The sequence below is a fragment of the Leptosomus discolor genome, chromosome 2 (genome assembly GCF_034619465.1).
Source record: "Leptosomus discolor isolate bLepDis1 chromosome 2, bLepDis1.hap2, whole genome shotgun sequence".
NCBI lineage: Eukaryota > Metazoa > Chordata > Aves > Leptosomiformes > Leptosomidae > Leptosomus > Leptosomus discolor.
Window position 1 is genome coordinate 5,405,500 of NC_141392.1, and position 21,251 is coordinate 5,426,750.

The window sequence follows — 21,251 nt, forward strand, 5'->3', positions numbered from 1 at the left end:
CGCTGTTTGCAGCGATGGATGCAACTGGTTGTTTTCAGCGCATTTCATCGTTTGCTTAGGCCCAGTCCTGTGGCAATCAGTAAGAAAACTGAGCAAAAAGTGTGAAGTTTTGGAAGAGTGGATTTGAAAATGCAGCTGTCCAGATCTGTGTTCCCATGTATTTCTAGCAGAGGTGTAATCATTCTTTAAAATTGCTGTTATATGAGCAAGAGCTTGGTACTGACTGCAAATGGAGCCCACAGGACCCCTCCATCCACAAATTTCCTTGTTAGGTCTAAATAATCAACCGTATTTATTTGTTTGTGTCAAAGGATCTAAGAGGCTTCCAGTTCTCATGTGAGCAGATGATGTTACCTGAGACCTCTGCATCTTCAGGTTTGCGTTTAATATTATCCTTGGAGGGGCTTTCCCTCCCAAACTTATTTGAGAATGGTCTGGGGGAGAAATCAGCTGTTTTGAGGGGAAGCGTATGTGTGGGATGTGACTGAAGTGGATGTTGACTCTACAAACACCTTAGGTTTTTTTTTCTATTCATAATTACTTTCCTACCTTAGTTTCTTCAGCTGCCAATTGAGGACACTGCTATTACTTAAATTATTCACAGCATTGTTTTGTGATCTCTTCTTGCTTGATGGTCGAGCATTTCAGTGCATCTAGGCACTCAAAGTATTTACTGAACACTCGAGTAAAGTTTCTCACGCTCTCTGACCGATTTAAAACTGCCAGTCAAAATGATCAGTATAGACTTCTTTTCAATAAATTTTGTTCCATTTTAGCATACCGGTGAATGTAACTTTCTTTCAAGGTTACTGCTCTTTTTTAACTTGAAGTCTTTCACTTTTCCACAGTTCATGCTCTGAGGCCAGCTGACATTAAAATAGTCACTGCAATAGGAAATTTGCGAAGAGTAAGTACAAGTGGGAAGTGTGCTGAACATGACCGATTTCCTCCATTGTGATGACAAAGTGAGCTGATGATGTAGTTTGGGGTCCCAGCTAGGGCATTCAGGACTTGAATCTTTCCACAAGCATCAAAGGCTTCTGGTGAAAAATGACTGGAAATACCTGCTGTTCAGTGTTCCAGTATACCCTGAGTCTAAAAATAGCCAGCTGACTTCTTGCAGGAGGAAATGTGACCACAGTACTCTTGCAGAGAACCATGACACTTGATTAGAGTGTTTGGATTTTCCTAACAATGAGTGTAACAGATCAAATAACTGGAAGAAGCAGCTGGGAAAATTCAAACTGGAAAAAAGTACAATTTTGGTGATCACCATTAGAACAAATTATTGAGAAATGCAGTAGATTTTCCATCCTGTTGAAGCATTTTCTGTAGAGACTGGTTTCCTATCTAGAAGGCAGAAGCTCTAGAAGAATCACCAAGACATACTTCTAATGTACAAATCACTGGGGAAAGTTCTCCTGCCTGTTCTAATACAGTCAGATTTGGATGATCTTTACTTACCTTAATAGTTGGAAGTGGATGTCTTGAAACAGATTTGAGGACCAATTAAAAGCATTTAGCCACAATTCTCAAGCTTCGAGGAAGTGTAGAAATGCACATTGAGCAAAAATTGGTAGCCATTGCAGGGGCTAAAACTGCTAAGAAATGGTGGAGATTCTCCCTTATCATGAAACAACTTTCAAATTTGAGGTTGTATTCATCAAGATATCATACTTTTCCCTGGGATGAAAGCTGTCCATTAGAAAACTAGCACTGCTGGACTCCTTGTGAGTGCCTCCCTCTCTGCAAGAAAATAATTGTCCTGAAAGCAAAGGTGCTTCACCCATGTCCGATGAGTGGTCCTTTAGAGCAAGTCTTTTTTGTGCTAATGTCTTTGTTGCTTGTGGGTGGTGCCATATAAAAACTTATATATGACGTTATTTTAAGGAATGTCTACTTTCCTATAGCAAACACCTCTGCCACTGCTGCCGCCTCAGACTCTCTGAAGTCAATGAAGTTCCTCTGTTCATGTTGACAGTTTTTTTTAACAGGCACCATACTGGCTGAGTGCTATCCACGTGAATTATCTAAATTACTTCAGGTCATGGCCGTTGTTGAAAAGGAGTAGATCCAGAGAAAGTTGTTTGAGAATAGTTTATCATTTGACTGAATTTGAGTTCAATGAGTCAAATTTTATTTTAAGCCGTATGTAAAAAATTCATTAATGAAAGCAGTAACAAAGAAAGGATTACTAGACTATGAAAATACACTGTAATAAGGAAGCTCTGGAAAATAATTTAAATCTGTGAGTAACTACAACGCGATGGAGCAGAGTATGTAGAAAACAATGCTGTCTATAACAAGAGTGAAATATGGTAGGGGAACAGCATATGCAGAGCTAGTTTACCCTTTGCTTAATGCTATTCTTATTGCTTACTTGTTCACAGACACCGGGATCTGGGGTACATCATGAGGATTTACTCCAAAGGTAACAACGAATGGTTAGCATTGGTAATCGTCGTCATAAAAATTTATACAACATCACAGTGCAGGAATTAGGCCCAAGCAATTCTTATTATTGCTTTCTAGAGAGGAGGAGAAAACCTATGTAAAATATAAAGGATTTTGTGACACTGGATCCTTTCCAATCCTTACTTAACAGAAATTCTTTGTTCTTATGCAAGATATAGAACTACGTCAGGGTTGCAATAACCTTGATTAAGAATCATTGCTACGTGATGAATCCTAGTTAGCAAATATCCTCATCTGCTAGTTAGAGGCCAGAAAGCAGGCATTTGTCAAAACAAAGAACCCAGGAGTCCTGACACCCTGTCCTCTGCTTGAATGATTCCCAGTGCTTCATGGACCTTACCCCATTTTCTTCTTTCACGCCCCCTTAGCAGATCTCAATCGGTGAGCAAACATGTGACTGAGCCTCATAGACGCAAGTCTGTGTAGCTCTTTTGGTGAACATTTGGCCCTGCACAGACGAACTATAAAAGACTAATTTCTTTTTAAACAGTTGTACAAACATCTGTGTCCACTCGCGTGTGGGTGCACACAGAGAGGTCCCTGCATTACCTGTACATGTGCATAAGCACAATTACTGCAACATGCAGAGTGTAGAGACACAAAAAATTGAGATCTAAGGCTGTGTTCTTACTCAGCAGTAGCTAATGACATGATGGTTTTGCAGAAAGGCCCCATTCTTAATTTCAGCAGCTGCCATGAATATGCGCTCTGAGCTGTAGTGTAGCTAATAAGAAACTGAATATAAGAAATAAGAATGTAATTTTTCTTTGAGAATCAGAATAACAGCAACTTCCTGTTTTTTCTTCCCTTTCTATAGCACAGGAAAGAGCCTCCTTGAAGTAAGCGTGGAATCTTTAGCAGGTGCGTCTTGCTGTCAAACTGAAAATGGAACAGACTGATTGAAGGGCGTACTGGCAGGGGCTCCAGGGCTTTGCTGGGCTGCAGAGCAGGTGCAGTGCAAGCACACTGCAGGGGTGTAAGGGAAGCCTGACGGACGGTGTACTCAGGGCACGTGAGTACAGGCAGGCTGGCTTGTCTGTGCTGGCTTTAAAAAGACTGTCCAGGTGGAAAAATAGCAGTGAAGAACTTGCAGACTGCTGCAACAGGCTTACATGCCCAACAGGGAATTTTGGGCTGCTACTACTACCCAAACCACGGTCCCTGCTGGTGTGTGCTTGCTGCCCATGCTAACCAAGTGAAATCTTGTGTGGGTTTTCCTGTCCAGTACTCTTTCCACGCTGTTCAGGATTTATACTGGGGCTGCCATAGATGCATCACACATGTGAATTCATCATCTATCAGCTGGTTCTTGCTGCCTCTGAAGGCAGCCTTGACTTGCTTGGAGGGTGTTGCAAGCAAAGCCTCCAGGTCCACTGAAACGCCGAGTTGAGCAGTGGATAGCTCCAGGGTCCTCCCCTCCAAATCTTCTTCATAGTGCCTTAATATCACCTCCACTACCGTGTGTGAATGGGGTTTAAAACCTGGCAGCTCCTCAGTGCTTCAGGAGGCTGTCTCTCGGTAGCCCTTCCCAGTAGTTTCATTTCTACAGCTGCCTGTATTTAAATCTCCCTACACTACTTGTGGCTGACATGAGAGATGGGGTTTTTTTCTGACCTGAGTCTGGAAGCAAACTCAAACATCAAACCTCCCCTTCAGAAGGCGAGGAGCAAAGCCAGCCAGAACAGCTGCAGAGGGGCTCGGGTGTACCTCTCATGCCTGCCAAGAGATCCTCAGACTTTACGTTTTCTGGATGTTTTAGTTCTGTTGTGTTTATAGTGAACCAGCAGTCCCTTGTGTGCAGAGATCTCCTAACTTGTGTATGTCGTTCAGCTCTCGTTAGCAGTTTTAATCCCTCCGTCCTACACCAGTCTCCTCCGCCTGGCACAAAGGGAGCGACATCAGACAGTCAAGCCATGTAAGTCTGAGGGGTTTTTGGCTGGGCAGTTGATTTACAGCTGGCAAGGTGGAGGATGGAAGCCTCCGATGCTGGAGCACTTCACTGGACACACAATATGTTCAATACTGGCAGAGGCTGCCCAGACACTGCAGGAACAGACCTGGGCACTGTGGCTCAATCGTCACCTCTCAGAAGCAGAAGGAACGAAGCCCACTGTGCGCTTTGGGGTCTGGATCACCTGACTTGACATCAGGTGTCCCTTTTTATTACCAAAACCAAAGTTTTTGGCTCAAATAGAATTAAAGGTGTGCCTACCAAGCTCTGGATGCTGTTTTCATCTAAGTGCGCATGTCTGAAAGTGAGATCCATGAATCTGAGCTAATTACCCCAAGCTCTATGTGTAGCACAGACAAGTGTTTAATCTTAACACATTTAGGTGAGAAAGGATTAATCCCACCTGAACTCTCAAATGTTGTTTGATTTAATAGTAAAAATCACCCAAAGTTTTACTCTTACTGATACCTTCATAGCTTCTCTTTTCCTTTCTGCTTTTCAGAGACCTCCTGCATCAAGCTGAAGAAATAGTGAAGCTCATGAAAGAGAATCAGGTTTGTTTAAAGCGCAGGACAGTTCGGAGAGCTCGGTGTTGAAGCAGAAAAAGGGAGAAATGTGGTTAAATACTTTAAACAGCACTCAAAAATCTCTTCAAAATCAAAAATGCCATTTCTTGAGGTTAACAGACCTTGGTCTTTCTGTTGTAAGTAAGAATCAGTTCTACACCTTTCAAGTACAGAGGTTTTGTTTTTGAAAACATTCCACCTGGTTTACATTTGTCAGAGTGGCTGAAGAGCTTGGTAGGGAAGCCAATATGTTTGTTTTCTACTAATTCAGGATATGAGACTTCTGCTTAGCTACACTCCATAACTGTTCCACTGTTTCTGAGAAGTCAAGCAAAAATAATAGTTCTCAGTATTTGCCTCTTCAGTTTCCTCTTGGTCTTTTAGGATCATATTTTCAAAAAGGACAGTAAAGACCTGGGTACGCTTTGGCTGATGTCAGTGGTTGACGCTGGTGAGAGCTTGAATTATCACTCATGGCTGAGTGCTTTGTAAATCCCATCTTGGAGTCTTACGCATTCATTTTTCTTTTATTCTTAACCCCGAGGCATGTTATTTTGTAAAATGGTCTTTACATAATGGGAAAATGAAATTGCCAAGGCGATTCTGCTGTTGCCTCTTCGCTCTACCAGGAGCCCCTCGGACTGTTTGTACATGGATTTAGCGTATGTTTTTGTGGAACTGAGTGGTTCTAACCAATGCTCTTTAGGATTAGTGAGAACTGCCTAATAAACATGGCAAAGCTGACCAGGGCTCTAGCTCTCAAACTTTTGCTCTAGTCTTCATCCCACTAGTGTGACCCAATCTCAGCAGTTCAGGAACATTAACCCTGTCAGCAAACTGCGACAGTGATGGCAAGAAGCAGCGTCAAGCTCTGTGCTAAACTGTGCATGCCCGTTTTCTCCAATAGCCTCTCCAACAGCAGCAGCAATTTCTGGCTCTATCCTGAGCTTTTTATAGGTGTGTGTTCAGCTCCAATTGCAGCATTTGCTGCCTAACCATCCATTTGCTGTCTCCTCTAGGGAAAAGCTGGATGGCTTGTCGAATGGAAATGATCGGTTCTCCCAAGTAACAAGCAATAGGACAAGAGGAAATGGCCTCAAGTTGTGCCAGGGGAGGTTTAGATTGGATATTGGGAAAAATTTCTTCACCGAAAGCGTTGTCAAACACTGGAACAGGCTTCCCAGGGAAGTGGTGGAGTCACCATCCCTGGAGGTGTTCAAAAAAATGTGTTGATGTAGCGCTTGTGGACATGGTTTAGTGGGCATGGTGGTGTTAGGTCAATGGATGGACTTGATGATCTTAGAGGTCTATTCCAACCTAATGATCCTATGATTCTAAGATGGCCAGGGTTGGGCCATGGACTACTGCTTGGTCTTGCTTATTTAAAGCTATAGCAAATCTTGTGTGAGAAAGTAAAATAGCAAAGAGGTCTCATCATCCTATTCCTTCAATTTATTTTTTTTTCCTCCTAGATGATGGACTTCCAAAATGACTGGAAACTGATCACAGTTTTTTTTAGTGCTGAAAACCCATGTTCTTCCTGTGCCTCCACACAACTGGTAAGCTTTTCATGGAGTGGTTTAGCAGTCAAGGCAGGCGGTTAAAACACTTTCCTAAACCCCATTGTCTGCCTTAGCGAACCAAAAGGGTGGCTAGTTCCAGGATGTTGGAATGACTCTATCCAGTGATGTAAGCTCCTGGCACACGATGTGTTTTGTATTTATAAACATCTGTACTTAATTTATGATCCCAAATCTGAGATGCATTAGTAGAACGACTCTTTTCCACCTTCAAGTCTAAAGATACTTTCCTTCTCCACCCCTGTCTTTTTTTTAATATGTTGTTGTCTAATTATAGGCAGTTAAATTAAAGACTAGTTCCTTTTTTTTTTTTTTTTTCCCTTGCTGCTGCCTGAGGCTGAATTGCAAAATATAGTGGTCATTGGTAACCCTTCAGCACACAGCTCAACACACAGGGCTTGTGACTTTTGGCAAATTGATAACTTTGGGTTTTTACTAGTTTTGATGGCACTTAGCATCTTATTTACAGAAGAACTGCATATCGGACAACGTGGAAAAACTTAAAGCTGTCTTGGATTTTTTGTATAAAAAGGTAAGTTTTATTCTTCAACCTTGGATACCTGAATCCTTTGCTGATTTTTCCAGTCTTCCTTACTGGACTAGGGCTTGTACCACTGTTCAGGTGACGTAGAACACCAGTCTCATTGTCTCCAATCCGCTGGCTCCATTCATTGTCACTAAGTGTTTGATTCATGCTTTTAAAAAGCTGATGCATGCAAACAGAAAAGACACAGGAAACTGGTTCATTTTGCAACATAAGCTGATGTACCTTTGCCTTTGACAAGTCTTTGGTTTTTTGAGTGATTTCTATGAAAAATGGAGTATATCTGTCTAGGTCTGAAAGTCATTCATGTTTAACAGGGCTGTTTGTGAAAATAATTGATATCCAATTACTGAATGTGTGGAGCTACCTAGGTACTGTACAGGCTGCTAACTACCTGATGATGCCTTTTACAGACCAGGGAAAACACACATTAAAAATATGTATAATGGATTTTTTTTTTCCTATTACATGTTCATTTTAAGATCTCAGCATTTCTAAAGGTTTTCTAGCTGACTGAGCTGAGAATTATCTGCTTATCTAGGATGGTTTCTGGGAAATGCTCTGCACTGTGTCTTAAGTCTACTAATGAATAGTAGACTAGATGTGGATATATCACTACTAAAGCAGACTGTTAACTGTTTGTCTGGAGTATTTCAACAGCATCTTCCAAGAATTTTGTTTTGCTGGATTGAAGGCCTGAAGGGTATTCTAAACCTGCTACAGTTCGATTGCATCAGGCCACAACCACTCGTTTTTCTCAGACTGACTTCAACAAATGTTGTGTATGGGTGAAGTTCCACCCACACATTCTCTTCAGATTCTCTCCACTATTATTTCCAGAATCTGTTTATGTGCACTTACAAAAGTGAAATATCATTATGTAAATGAAAAGCTGCTTTCTGCTTGGGGGAGAGGTGAGGCGGGATGCAAGAGTGCTTGTGCTATTATACAGGACGTTTCATCCCCAGCTTTGCATTGGTATGCTGCCACAAAAGTGGTAGTTCCTAGTTCATTTCAGTTCAATTTAGTTGGCTGGTGGCCTCTTTGGTTATGTAAAATGAATTGCTGGGTCTCAGTCAAGAACCCATGGTCACAACTAATTTGTGAATGATGATCAATGTTATTCCAGATGGCAGGCATAGGAGTAGGGGTCAGGACAGAACTGGCAAAGACTTAGATCACTGATTTTATGCAGGCAGGATCCCAGGCCAGAGGTAACACATGTGAAGCTGTAGATATAATTTACCGTTATCGCTACTTGCTGATCTTAAATTGCAAATATAATACGATTAATTTTTACTTTATTACTGCAGGTTCCCAAGGCCTTTGTAAATCTGGTGGATTCCACTGAGCTCACAACTTCCTCTCTTGCATGCCAAGATTACAATAACATCAGGTAACAGAGGTTCCTTTAAATTCTTGACACTGTCTCCCACTAGTGTTCAGACACATAGCTATGTATATGCATTGACTTCATAACTGAGGTAGAGACTTTTGAACAGCTTTTCTCCTCTTAATACAAAAGTATGCCAATTATTTAGGTCTCCGCTTTGTTTCTGACAAACTCTCTCTACAAAGCATATTTTTACCAGGAAAGGTAGGTGCTTTTAATCCCACCAAGTTGGATGGCATATGCCCAAAGAAGTTGTTGATGCCCCCTCCCTGGAAGTGTTCAAGGCCAGGTTGGATGAGGCTTTGAGCAACCTGGTCTAGTGGAAGGTGTCCCAGCCAACGCCAGGGGAACTGGACTGGATAACCTTTAAGGTCCCTTCCAATCCAAACTGTTCTATGATTCTATATGTTTAAATATTTGGTCAGAGTGGGGGGAAAAAAGAGAAAGCCTTGATGCTGTACAAGCACTGTTCAGCAAGAGCCAAAGCATTGGTGTGTTATCAACAGTTTTTACCATAAATGCAAAACACAGCACCATATGGACTGCTATGAAGAAAGCTAACTCCATCCCAGCCAGTACTGTGATTATGGTCACAAGACTGCACAGTCCACCTACCCCCAGCTCTTTAGTCAGTGCTGCTTCTGCCCTGCAGCTCTTGAATCAAAAACTCTGAAGTCTCTTTAAATGTTTAAGTTTCTAGGTATAGATGTTCACAAAAGGAATAACTGGTCTTAAAGCACATTGTTAGGCTATGTGTGAAAGCTACTACTCAGGCTTAGGGTATGGTAGGATGGAGAACATCCAACCTGTCAGTTCCCTCTGGTAACTCTATGCCTAGATGCTTTAATCCACCTCCCTTTCTCAGTACCTTCTAACAAAAGTGTGAGTGGCTTATGTCCCAATTTAGTATAGAGTAGGAGTGTGCACATAGGCAGTTATGATGGAGTAGTTTACAGCTGATGAGATTACACTCCATCTTACTCCACAGCAATTTTTTCCTGTGCCCGTGGCATAAGACAACATATGTACTAGTACAGTCACCCTGAAGTGTTTCACAAGTTTTGCATGTATACAACCCAGAGGACATTCCATCAGTCAAAGAAGGGGTCTGACTGCTGCGTAGCCACGTGCTTAACAACACATGTAAGCAGAAGAGAAGCTTTCCTTGTCAAAACTGACTACATGGAGCATTATAGCTTATTTCTCCTGTACAGGCAGTAAGGGGGAAATGTGGACAGGTAGATAAGAGGTGGAAAAGATGGATTTAGGAATATAGGCCTTGCCATATATTGAAGACCTTAAAAAATAAAATTAAATAGATCTGTTTTTTTTTTCCTCTGAGGAATTTTTGTATTTCCTTTTCAACTCATTGTCAGCATGTCCCTGTAGCTGTGTTTATCTGGTTGAACAGTTCCACCGGTTTGCAAGCCATGTACTTTACTGTTTGGTAAACTTCTGGGTTCATCTCAGCCTCAGGCCCAGATTGTCTCCCAGATAAGGGCTTTGGCATTTGGCTACAAAGTCCTCATTTTGAACTGTTCTTTAAGAGAAAAATATAAGCCCGTATCAAATGTTGAAATTTCAAGTGTCTAAGAGGAGATTGTTGGCTGATACTCCCAGTGCCATGTCAGTACCTAACTTTAGGCCCTGAAGTTTGGGACATAACAGGGATTTAAAGTTCCTTCCTTTATTAGTTTCTTACTAACTAGAGGTGTTGTCTGCACTAAAAGTAGTGTGTGAACCCCATTTTTAGGCATGTTGCTCTCTTCATGTATTTTATGAGGTTCTTCTGTTAGGCTTGAGCAAGATTCTAGTCCTGAGTTCATACTTCTTTCACTCACCAGTGGTGATGAAAGCGCTTTAACAGAAAAGTCCCATTTTGTAGGTTTAGTTAGAGTTCTGTGAAAAGGAGAGAGTCTGATCCTGACAGATCAGACTTACACCTGCTTTGTTAAGATTTGCTTACATCTGCAAACCCCACAGAAGTTTCTCTGGTTCCAGTCCACCCAGGCATTTTCAACTGCATATATCTTTGCTGGAATCAGACTAATCTTAAACGTATCTTATGTCATTGCTATCTACAGCCTTGGTAGGTCTGAGTTCTTCAACTAGCTGCAGAAATATGCAGTCTGCACATCTCACCCTGCAGGTCAGAACTTTGGCTGAGATTGGTTAGTTGCCTGACAGTGCCTGGTCATCCTTTAGCATATACAAGCTTTTGCAGCATTGAGCTTGCATCCACATTTCTAGATGCAGATCTTGTTGCCAAATGCTAAGGCAAGAGTTCCTAGGGAAGTATTTTGAGTGGGTTCAATTTCCTATGTGACTATAGAGAGGGCAACATTTGAAAACTGGTGCAGCCACTATTTTAAGCCTAAGCACACTGCTAGCTTTTGAGACCCTGTGCTAATCCAAGTCTGGCATATTCATCATCTGAATAGACTTTCAAATCAAGAACCAATCCAAAGCTCTGGACATGAAAAATATATATCATTCTATGTTTCTATCAAAAATTAGGATGTTCCATGTAGCTTTCTCAATATATGCAACAACTAGACTTCAATATATTCTTGTCAATGGCTTAAAAGAGTTTATGCTATCTGCCTATCAAAAGTTCATAATATATTCCATATTTTTCATTCTTTTCTGCAGCAATCCAGGCAGGAATCAGTGCAATTGTGTGGGTGAACGCTCCACGTTAGATGATAACCTGTTGAGGTGGACTTATCAGGTATGGTATAGTTTGTGTTGTTTAGCTCTTGTATTGCTAGATGCATCTATTCATTTTCTAGATTGGACCAAAGTGAGGAGTTAAGGGAGGAATAGCAGTGAGGAACTTGAGTAACAGCCTTTTTACCATGTGTCCACAGCAATACTGACCCCATTTCTTACATTAGGAACATTGGAGATAAGTTCTCTCTATACCTGAGTGATCTTGGTATCTCCTGAAGTTTTTAATGACTATATAGCTTTTGGCAACCTAGAATTTGTCACATCCTATCAGAGAAATGATCCATCCTGGCCAGTAACCTGCCACATGATTTAGAAGAGGGAAACTTTCTGTTAAGCAAAGACAGTTGTGCTGGAACTCCTTTTAAAAATGACAGGGAAGCAACAAACATGACATTTCATTGCCTTGCTAAGCTTGCTGCTCTTTCAAAGAAAATGATGGTAAATCAGTGTAGCTTTCTCATAGCTACAAGGAGTTTCCAATTATTGCATAAGAAGATTTCATTAAATTACAGTCTTTGTTCTGGATTACAGAATTTTATTATTGTGGTTTATTAGGAATGGGGATAATCTTAGTTCACTTTAAACCCTGATGGAATTGTACATGTATTACACTCCCTACCTGATAATTCTTATCTGATTAAATGATTGTCTATTCAGGATGCTTGGGAAAAACTGCTGGAGTCTGAGAGGTTTGATCAAAAGGATGACTTCACTGTTGTTCTTCAGCCTTCTCTCCAAGAAAGAAATCTGCTGCTCAAACCAGTGAGTAAAGTCGAGTTGCTCCATTCTTTTTGGATTGTATCTGCTGAGATTGGGTGCAATGTCCAGCTGGCTCTTTCCTGTCTAGGCTGTGTGTAATGCTAGAAGGCGAGGGCAGCCAGGCTCATGCAGAACACACCTCAGGATCAGACACAGAGGTCCTGGGAGTGGAGCTTGCTTCAAACAGCATTAGTCAGAGATCCTGTGATTTTTGCGTGCAATGGTCCTGGAGAAATCAAGTCACGGCACCTCTGTAGATCAGGTCATGAGTGTCTGGAATTGTCAGCACTGCTAATTTTTCCACATCTTTGTAGTCATCAGCGTATTCATCTCTGATTATGCTCATGTGTGTTTGACAACAAAGGCAAAAAGTGGGTAACGAGAAATACTTAAAAATGTGTAGGGGGCAGGGGGGGGAAAGGCAAACATTTTGTAAACTGTGCTGGAAAGTAGAACTACTTCCTGCACTGAGATTAATACAGTCTGGGAACCTGGGAATGAATATTGTCCAGATTTTGTATCTGATACAGCCAGCAGGGAATGAATATAGATAGGGTTTCCTGGAATGTCAGGCATGGTTTTGCCATAAGTGATCTTTAAAGGGAAGTCTAAAGGTCAAGGTTGTCTGAGACCTGGCAATGGACAGGGAAAAATACTACTTCCTAGATAATGGTTTACTCAGAGCAAGGTATCAAAATCCAACACGTAACATTAGGTGGTTATTTGTAAAACAGGTTGGTAGTGGGTCATAGTCTGGTCCAAGGCATCACAACAGCTCCTTGAATTTGTGATAATTCTGTTGCTCCCCTCAGCTCAGTATCAGAAACAAATCAGAAGGAGTTTGTCTTCCAGGAAGGTTGCAGTCTGCTGTGTTGCAAAATCTTCCTTTGCTGCTGGGTTGTCTTATGCCAGGCTTGTTTTGTTGGTGGCTGGTCCATATGCAAATGGCAGACTTTTAACTTCCATGGCATTACTTTTTCCCTTAGTAAATTGCTCTGTTATTGCCTTAAATGCCGTTTCATGTTATAGGTGGATTCTTTATTTCTTCTGGTTTGTGGTATACCATGGCAGCCACCATGTGTAACCTTCCAAACTCTTCCAACAGTTACTTTTGTTTAAAAATAAACATGATCTCTTGAGACAAATTCTGCATGTTTCCGCTTTTTAATGCATGTGTTAGCTAAAGAAAGTGTCATTTATTCCAAATCATTCATGTGATCACATCTGTGTGTCTCGCTGATCTCTTGTATGTCATTGCTGTGATCAAGCTTTGCTGTTGCTTTGGTCTTCTTGTCCTGTTGATGTGTGGTCCTTTCACCACTGCCTTACAGCAGTAGGTACAGCAATCACAACAGTGTCTGTTCTGTCTTGACACACCAGCAGTAACTGAGATCAGCCACACATGGCTTAATGAGAGTACCAGAGATTGATATTCTCGTGGATATGAATATTATTTTATAGATTGAGACCTTTTGTGGCCAAGCATCTTATCTTTCTATACTCTTAAGTGTTTTCTCATGCTCAAAATCCTCTTTTTCAGGGCAGGGATGGTTTCATTACCACATCAAAGACAGAAGTGGAAACTCTGGAAGATTATACTTTCATGGCTGTGGGCCTCTGGAACAACATGGTGAGCAATACCACAGACACTGTTGCTTACTGGACTTAGTACAGATGCCTGGTAGCAACTCCACGCTAGCCAGGTTTTGAGTAGCAAGGAGGCAGGGAAAGGAAGAATATATGAAAGAAACATCCGATGACTGCTATCCTTAGCTGTGCAGAGAGACTGCTCTCAAATAATGCTAAATGCACTGCACTCCCAAGACAAATCTTTTGCTGTTCTGTGTCTGCTACTTACTACCAAGAGCTTTTCTAAAAAGTTTCCAAAGTAGCCCTTTGGGAAGTATCAGGGAGTATATGAGCCGTGACAGACCTTTCTTTTGCTTGTCTCACCTGGGACAGCTCAGCACAGTGACAACTGAGGCTTGTCCTAACCTGAGATTATAGCACTTATATTCTTCTGTCTTCTCTGTTCTATATCCATCCCCCCTCTTTACTAATGAGTCTCATAATGTTGTCTTCTCCTTAACCATCATCCTTCTGCTGCTGTTGCTCATAGTAAGAAAGGTGATAGACAGCCTTGAGGAGCTTCTGTTACTTCCTCAAGAGCTGGATGTCCTACCCAGCTGAGGAAAGCCAACAAATAATTCTTTCTAATGGGTGGGAGAGGGTGTCTCAAAGAAACAACCCACTCGACCTTGAACACGATGACCAATTCTGTAGGAGGCTTTCCTTCTGCAGACTTGAGCTGCTGACGCACAGCATTTGTGTCTGAGCGGATGCGTGTACAGCTGGAGGGGTTTGCATTTTAAAATTGATGATGGGGGCAAGTGAAGAAATGGGAGTTGCTTTTCGATATGAACGAGACAAAAAAGTAGACATGTGGTTTTGGACTCACCAGAGCAAAGTAGGATGTTACTGCTCAGTGCATATTATGTTTGGATATGCCCTGATATCAGTGGTTTTGGATAAGATGCTGATTTTAACATTCCTTCTGACTTAGAAACTTTCAACATTTTCTGCCTTTTTTTTTTTTTTCTAATAACCTTCTTATAAAACATACAATTTTTTTAAATTAAAAAGAATAGGCAATGGCCGATTAAGATAGACTAAAGATAAAAGACTTTTTTTTCCTGCTTGTTTCACAGTCCACATGTTACTAAGACTTTAATTTGAAAGCACCTACTATTCCTGTGTCTGTTCAGATTATCCTAAGCATGAAGGAAAAAGTCTGCACTGCAACTGCCTTTTAGTAAACCACATAAAAAAGAAATCCATGCAGATTGGCATGTTCTTGTTTCCTTTTATGTTAACTCTGGCAGTTGTAATGCTGTTGTAGCCCTGACCATTTAAAGAAGCGGGATTTACAGGAAGAGGCTTTTATTCAGCCAGACGATATAGTTAGAAAAATCACACAGTCACTTTAATAAAAGATCATAGAATTGTAGAACAGTTTGGGCTGGAAGGGACATTTAAAGCTCATCTAGTCCACCCCCCCTGCAGTGAGCAGAGACATCTTTAGCTAGACCAGGTTGCTCAGAGCCCCGTCCAACCTGACCTTGAATGTTTTCAGGGATGGGGCATCTACCACCTCTCTGGGCAACCTGGGAAATCAGTGTTTCACCACTCTCACTGTAAAAAACTTCTTCATTATATCTAGTCTAAATCTACCCTCCTTAAGTTTAAAACCACTACTCCTTGTCCTATTGCAACAGCCCCTGACAAAAGGATTGCCCCAATCTTTCCTGTAATGCCCCCTTTAAGTACTGAAAGGCCTTGATAAGGACTCCCCTGAGTCTTCTCCAGGCTGAAAAAGCCTCACTCTCTCAGCCTTTCCTCATAGGAGAGGTCCACCATCCCTCTGATCATCTTTGTGGCCCTCCTCCCTGGACTTTCTCCAATAGGTCTGTGTCTTTCTTATGCTGGGAGCCCCAAAGCTGCATGCAGTACTCCGAATGGGGTCTCAGCAGAGCAGGGTAGAGCGGGAGAATCACCTCCCTTGACCTGCTGGCCAGCTTTGTGTCCACCAGCAGCCCCAAGTCCTTCTTGGCAGGGCTGCTCTCAATCCCTTCATCCCCCAGCCTGTATTGATACGTGGGGTTGCCCTGACCCAGGTGCAGGACCTTGCAATTGGCCTTGTTGAACCTCATGAAGTTCACACAGGCCCACTTCTCAAGCTTATCCATGTCCCTCTGGACAGCATCCTGTCCCTCAAATGTGTCAGCCACATCACTCAGATTGGTGTCATCAGCAAATTTGCTGAGGGTGCACTTGATCCCACTGTCTGTGTCGCTGATGTTATCTTTTAGTTATAGTAGGACTTTAGTTAGTAGGAACCAAAGAGTTAAAATTTGATCAGCTATTGAAGTTCTAACCTTGGAATAATCATGCTCCATCCAGTTATCTCCTTTGCTGTTATCTGTGACATTCCTCATGACGATGTCAAAGTTTCTACCTCAGTTCTATCATAAAATAGATGCCACGATAAGATACATGTCCCACTAGGCAATTAGTTTCACTAGTTGAATGAGCAAAGCAAACATTGAAAGTCAGACTCCTGAAGTGTGAATTAAACATTCTCTCCATTTCTGGCAGTTCTCTGTAAAGAAATGGAGAAGGTTACTTTAACTGTCTGTGTCTCAGTGTCCCCATCAGTGTTCGAGGTATTTACCTAGATCACACAAGTACCATCACCTAAACATGATCTGTTAAGATACTAGAAAGCAGTGGCATATCCTTCTCAGATAGTAACCATTATAAATATTGAAGCTAATTGGGAGCAAGCCATACAAAGTACGAATATCCAATTTGCTGTGAAAAGTGGCCCTTTGCATCTGCTTAGCATGGCTTTTCCACCAGCAAATTTTTGAAATGAAATGCTGAATATGTTTTCAGCTAGTGCAGAAAATGAATGCTTCTGACTGGAGAGAGACAACAGCGCCACCAGTTTGCCAGCCCATTTTGTGCCTCTCCAACAGAAATCACTTGGAACCAACCGAACCAAATTTGTCAGGTTCTGAGATCCATCTAAATGTGGCAACAGATCAGCCTGAACTAATGTTTTCTAGGGTAATCCGTGGGAAACGGACCTCCAGCTTTGAGTAATGTCCTTTTCTTCTATCAGACTCTGCAATTAGCAGAGTTCATGTGCTTCTAACGGGCTCTGCTTTCATTTTTTTTCCCCAAGTCTAGACTATAGCTCTTTTCTCGCTTCTTCTTCTCCTTCTTTTTCTTCTTCTTCTCCTTTGCCTTCTTATTGTCCAGCTTTTTAGATTTCAATTTATGCAGAATCAAATACTAGGCATCTTGAATATTCTTTACAAGGACCTCTGACAGTATCATCCCCGGTCTGAAACAGGTATATTGTCTCCTCCAAATCCAGGCTTTGTAGAAGGGAAAAGGGCCAGTATTTATCTTCTGAAGTTTAGTAACTCATGCAGACGTACGCAGTCAACTCAGCACTGATTTTTCTTTCCTGCCCTCTCAAATTCCTACGCTTAGCTTGCAACAAATTCTGTCCTTTCAGATGATATTTTTTTATTTGCAGCTTCTGCCAGCAGAAGAGCCTTCCTTTCTCCCCCTGCTTCATTTTTGCATTGCCTACCCCTTTTCTGCAGAGACTTTATTTGGCCTCCTGGGCTCTGTCCTTGAACATCCCATTCTTTGGTGTGTGAGTCTATTCTTGTCACTTGAACTGCTAGGAGCATTTTGTGGAAACAGCAGGGGTGAAAAACTGCATTAGGGCCAGTTACCCAGGCTCAGGCAGTGAGCATACTGGGGAGCCACCAGAACCAGAGAATTTTCACAAAGGAGACAAATATCAACTTTGTTTTATTTCAGTGTTTTTCCTCAGCGTGAGGTGGTTCCTCTAGCAAGGGACAGCTTAGGTGATCTGGAGGAAAAGCAAAATGTGGCAAAACCACATCTTGCTACTAGTTTGAAGGGACACTACAGGAATGGTACTACTCCCTTCACAACTCCTTTCCCCCTCTCTTTTCCTGCCTCCTCTTTGGCTTAGCAGAATTTGCATAGCAATCATCAGAATTGCTAGCAATCATCAGAAAGCCATCTCTCTGGGTAGGTTCCTTGTCTGCCTGTGATAGTTTTCTGCCATCATATCATCTAAAAGCAGATGATATGAAAGAGTATTCAGCATAAAAAGCACTGGCAGATGTCCTGACCTAGTAAAGGTCACGGGGAGGTCCAGCTAATGATTTATGCTGACTGCTTTTAAAATAAAACTAAACCAATCCACAATGCAGTATTGGGAACTGACTTGAAATCAAGATCATCAGTGACAAGCAAACACAGCAGAATGAGGAGGTGCCCAAGAACTGCGTTCAGAGAATTTCCCCGCTCCTGTTGCCTGCCAAGCTGCCCTTGCCCTGTTTTGAGCCTTGGTGCCAGCCTCTTTCTTGGAACAATTACCTGCTTATTGGCCAAAGGGCAAAACCTTGAAAAAGTAGTGGGAAATGGCAGCACTGCTGCACTTCAGTCTGGCTAAGAAGAAGCTGAGCTAGCAGGTGCTAAGGACTTGTCCTAGGCATGGCTGGATATTTTACCAAAACATTTCTAGTGATCTAGGAGCAATGAGATTCGTACAGTAAGCACATCAGAAAACAGTCAGCTAAATGACATTGGGTAGCTAGGAAAAGCTGAGAAAGGTTGGTTGTTTACCTGGACAGCTTTGATGTTCACCACAGAGAGCCTGATTGATTAATTTTGGCAAATGCCTACAATTTTGTCTCTGGAAATATACCTAGGGGCAAAGGTCCTTTCATGTATGTAAAGAATTTCGACAAGAAGCTCTTTCCTTTGTTTTTAGTGTATATATATGTGTTTGGCATTCTTTTGTGCAACAGCAAAGACCATAAAAGACCTATCCTGCAACCAAGAGAGAGACTGAAACCAGGCAAGAACCCAAATGGGAACACCACCGCAGGTTCAGGGATTTACACTGACTTAGAAACTGCTGCAGCAGCAGAGCAGACCCACATGCTAACCGGCCTGCACAAGAGATGTGCTAGAACTCAGGGGAGGTTTTGGCTGACCACAATGCAGACTTGGTGCCAAATTTCCTGACCAGGACCTTGCGGCAATGCTGCATGGGAGCTGCCAGTCTTTGCTGGGAGAGCAGGGTCTCTGAGCTGTCTGGAATGACTTGCCTCCTGCAGGAATTTGTTGTCATCATCCAACTCCCAACAACATACAAGTGTCCAATACTTGTTTGAAATTCATTCCTAGCCAAGAAGTACCACTGCTGTCCTGTGTTCTGTGGGATGATTCTGGGCTGGAAGAAGAATATTTTCTTTCGAGAATGTCATTAAGTAGCTACTTTGTTTTGTCCTAGGAGGTTGGGAAAGTACCAGCTCCCAATGTATCTTTTCAATGAGCTTCATTATTTTGCATGTTTCAGGGACATTCCTTTTATTCCTACCTCTCTCAAAAAGCACAGACTCTGTTCCTTCAAATGTTTCTTTCAAAGACTATCAACTCTGTAAGCTCCTCTATTTCCCTGATTTTTTTTTTTTTTTCCCCTATTATTTTCATTGGTGGAACAACCAAAATAGAATACAACACTCCTGCCCAGAATGAATTGGTGATGTCAAGCCTGTTATTGTTATATTTTCCAGTCCCTTCAATCGTGTTTCTTTTGTAGTCCGCTGCTTCTGGCAGCTGCTGGTGCAAGCTGAGCAGATATTCACTGAGGAGTCTAAACCAGCAGCCAGCTCCTTTGGGTTTGATTGCAATTTAATTAACACCCAGCAAGGTGCCTGAACGGGTGAAGTGATTTTTTTATGGCGTTTACCACTTTGTGCTGTCAGTATTGAGTTTTTCATTAACAACAACCCCCTCTCCATCTCGTTAGAAGGAGGACAACAAATATAAATGTTATCGAGGCTCTATGCAGAGTTGGCGTGCACCTCTTGATGTTGTCCAGCGTGTATGACAATGTAGATAAGGAAACAGTTCTGGAAGGTGGGATAAATTAGCAAGCTTTTAGTTGCACAGCCACCAGAGGACTGGTATGTGACCTTAACGTGTTATATTCTTTGTTTCTTACTTTCCTGCAAAATGAATATGAAGCAGGGGGAGTACATAAAGGTAGTGTTCATAAGATGGAAGGAAAGAAGTTAATGCAACATGAACAAACTACCACAAGAGAGATTTTTAGTTTTCCATTTATATTGGGGATTTTGTACTTTCTGCTTCAGAGGTAAAATGATGTGGGCTTACCCAAGCCTTCTGTATAATCTGAGTCAAAACTGCGTTTTCCAAGGAGTTTCAGTACGACCATTTTTACATCAAAGTTTCAATCTACTCAAAGTTGCTTTTCCTCTCCCACAAAAGCCTGTGTGTTTCTTTGTACTTTTACATGAGTTCTATAAACTGCAAACTCCCAAGCGTGTCTTTCTCAAGTGTTTGTGAGCATAGCTTCCCAGCCTGGGAGAAGACAAAAAAAGGGGTGGATGAGGCCTGGGAGAATGGACAGACTGTTGCAAGGAATGGTTACCTGGCAGCTGAGCTGTGGCAACCTACCCTTTGCTTTCTCATACTCAGCCCAGCTGGGAAATAAAACTGGCTTGCAGATTACAGTGAAGTTTAAACCATGTACCATAAAGGAGGAAAACTAATCATAAGGATGGTTTAAGCTATGCTCTTCCAGAGCACGTCTGCAGTCACTGTGGTTGAGCTGATAAAGAGAGACTTGATTGCGAGCAGTTGAATCTTGTGGTATGAGATCAGTGCCTTGTGGGAAAAACGGTGTCAGCATTCCCAAGAGCAGAGTTAGTGTGTGGATGGTTGGTTTAATGATGATGGGATGACAGTCTGATCATGTGAGAGGCCTTGTTTCCAGTTCCTTGCTTTTGTAGGCATACATGTGGTATGCTATACATGGATAAATATTTATCATATGCAAAACAAGTTTTTAAATTATGGATGGACCTGATGGAAAACTCCAGGCACTAGAGCCTTTAAGGTGCCGCTGCTCTCCCTTCCCTCCCCCACAAAGCACGTGTTCAATGACTCTGTTCTCTCCCTTTCTAGATGGAGCCAGTGGGACAGAAGCAGCCTTACGGTGTCACAAAAATACTTGAGGTCCAGTGTCCATCTCAGGTAAAAAGGTTTCTTTATTACTGTGAGATTTTATTTACTCTTCGCAGAATTTCCAAATTTTCAAATACTATTGTCTTTTTCTGAAGTTCTTAGGAAAGTGCGCTTGCCCAAGATGTTGCGTGGTTAAAAAGTTTAGAGTTTTTAAAGTTCGTTTATACATACTCTTTGTTTCATCAAGATGAAACTCTGAAAACAAGAACATTTGACAAAATTGAGTTAAATTGTCTTACCGTGTCAGATTTTTTTTTTAAATTGAAAATATAACTAACTGATCTGAATTTATTAACCACGGATATCAGGGATGCATTGTCAGTATTCAAATCTGCATCAGCAATGAAATGGAATCCATGTATTTCATATAATTTAGCTTTTCTGTGACTTGGCTCTGCCTGCTGCCAGGTTTAAATATTTTTGTCCCTGGAGCTGTCAGTAGCCCAGTAGTATCTTCAGGGTCTGAGCATCTCAGGTTCAAAGAACAGGTTCTTGAATGTTTTTGCATTTAAGCTCCAACTTCAATAATTTGATAGTGATAAAATATTACTGACATTCAAACGCTTCACTGAATAGCAAT

At 41.8% G+C, this 21,251-nt stretch overlaps 1 protein-coding gene across 1 annotated transcript in view; it reads left to right on the forward strand.

The window, feature by feature from the left end:
• PLB1 (phospholipase B1) overlaps positions 1–21,251 on the forward strand; it is an 81,253-nt gene that overhangs the window by 5,210 nt on the left and 54,792 nt on the right. The window contains exons 3-15 of the mRNA XM_009952684.2: positions 312–375; positions 849–907; positions 2,391–2,431; positions 3,293–3,336; positions 4,306–4,390; positions 4,929–4,980; positions 6,465–6,551; positions 7,042–7,104; positions 8,430–8,512; positions 11,162–11,240; positions 11,900–12,004; positions 13,542–13,631; positions 20,612–20,680. Of these exons, the coding sequence (XP_009950986.2) occupies positions 312–375; positions 849–907; positions 2,391–2,431; positions 3,293–3,336; positions 4,306–4,390; positions 4,929–4,980; positions 6,465–6,551; positions 7,042–7,104; positions 8,430–8,512; positions 11,162–11,240; positions 11,900–12,004; positions 13,542–13,631; positions 20,612–20,680 (921 nt within the window). The remainder of the gene's footprint in view (positions 1–311; positions 376–848; positions 908–2,390; positions 2,432–3,292; positions 3,337–4,305; positions 4,391–4,928; positions 4,981–6,464; positions 6,552–7,041; positions 7,105–8,429; positions 8,513–11,161; positions 11,241–11,899; positions 12,005–13,541; positions 13,632–20,611; positions 20,681–21,251) is intronic.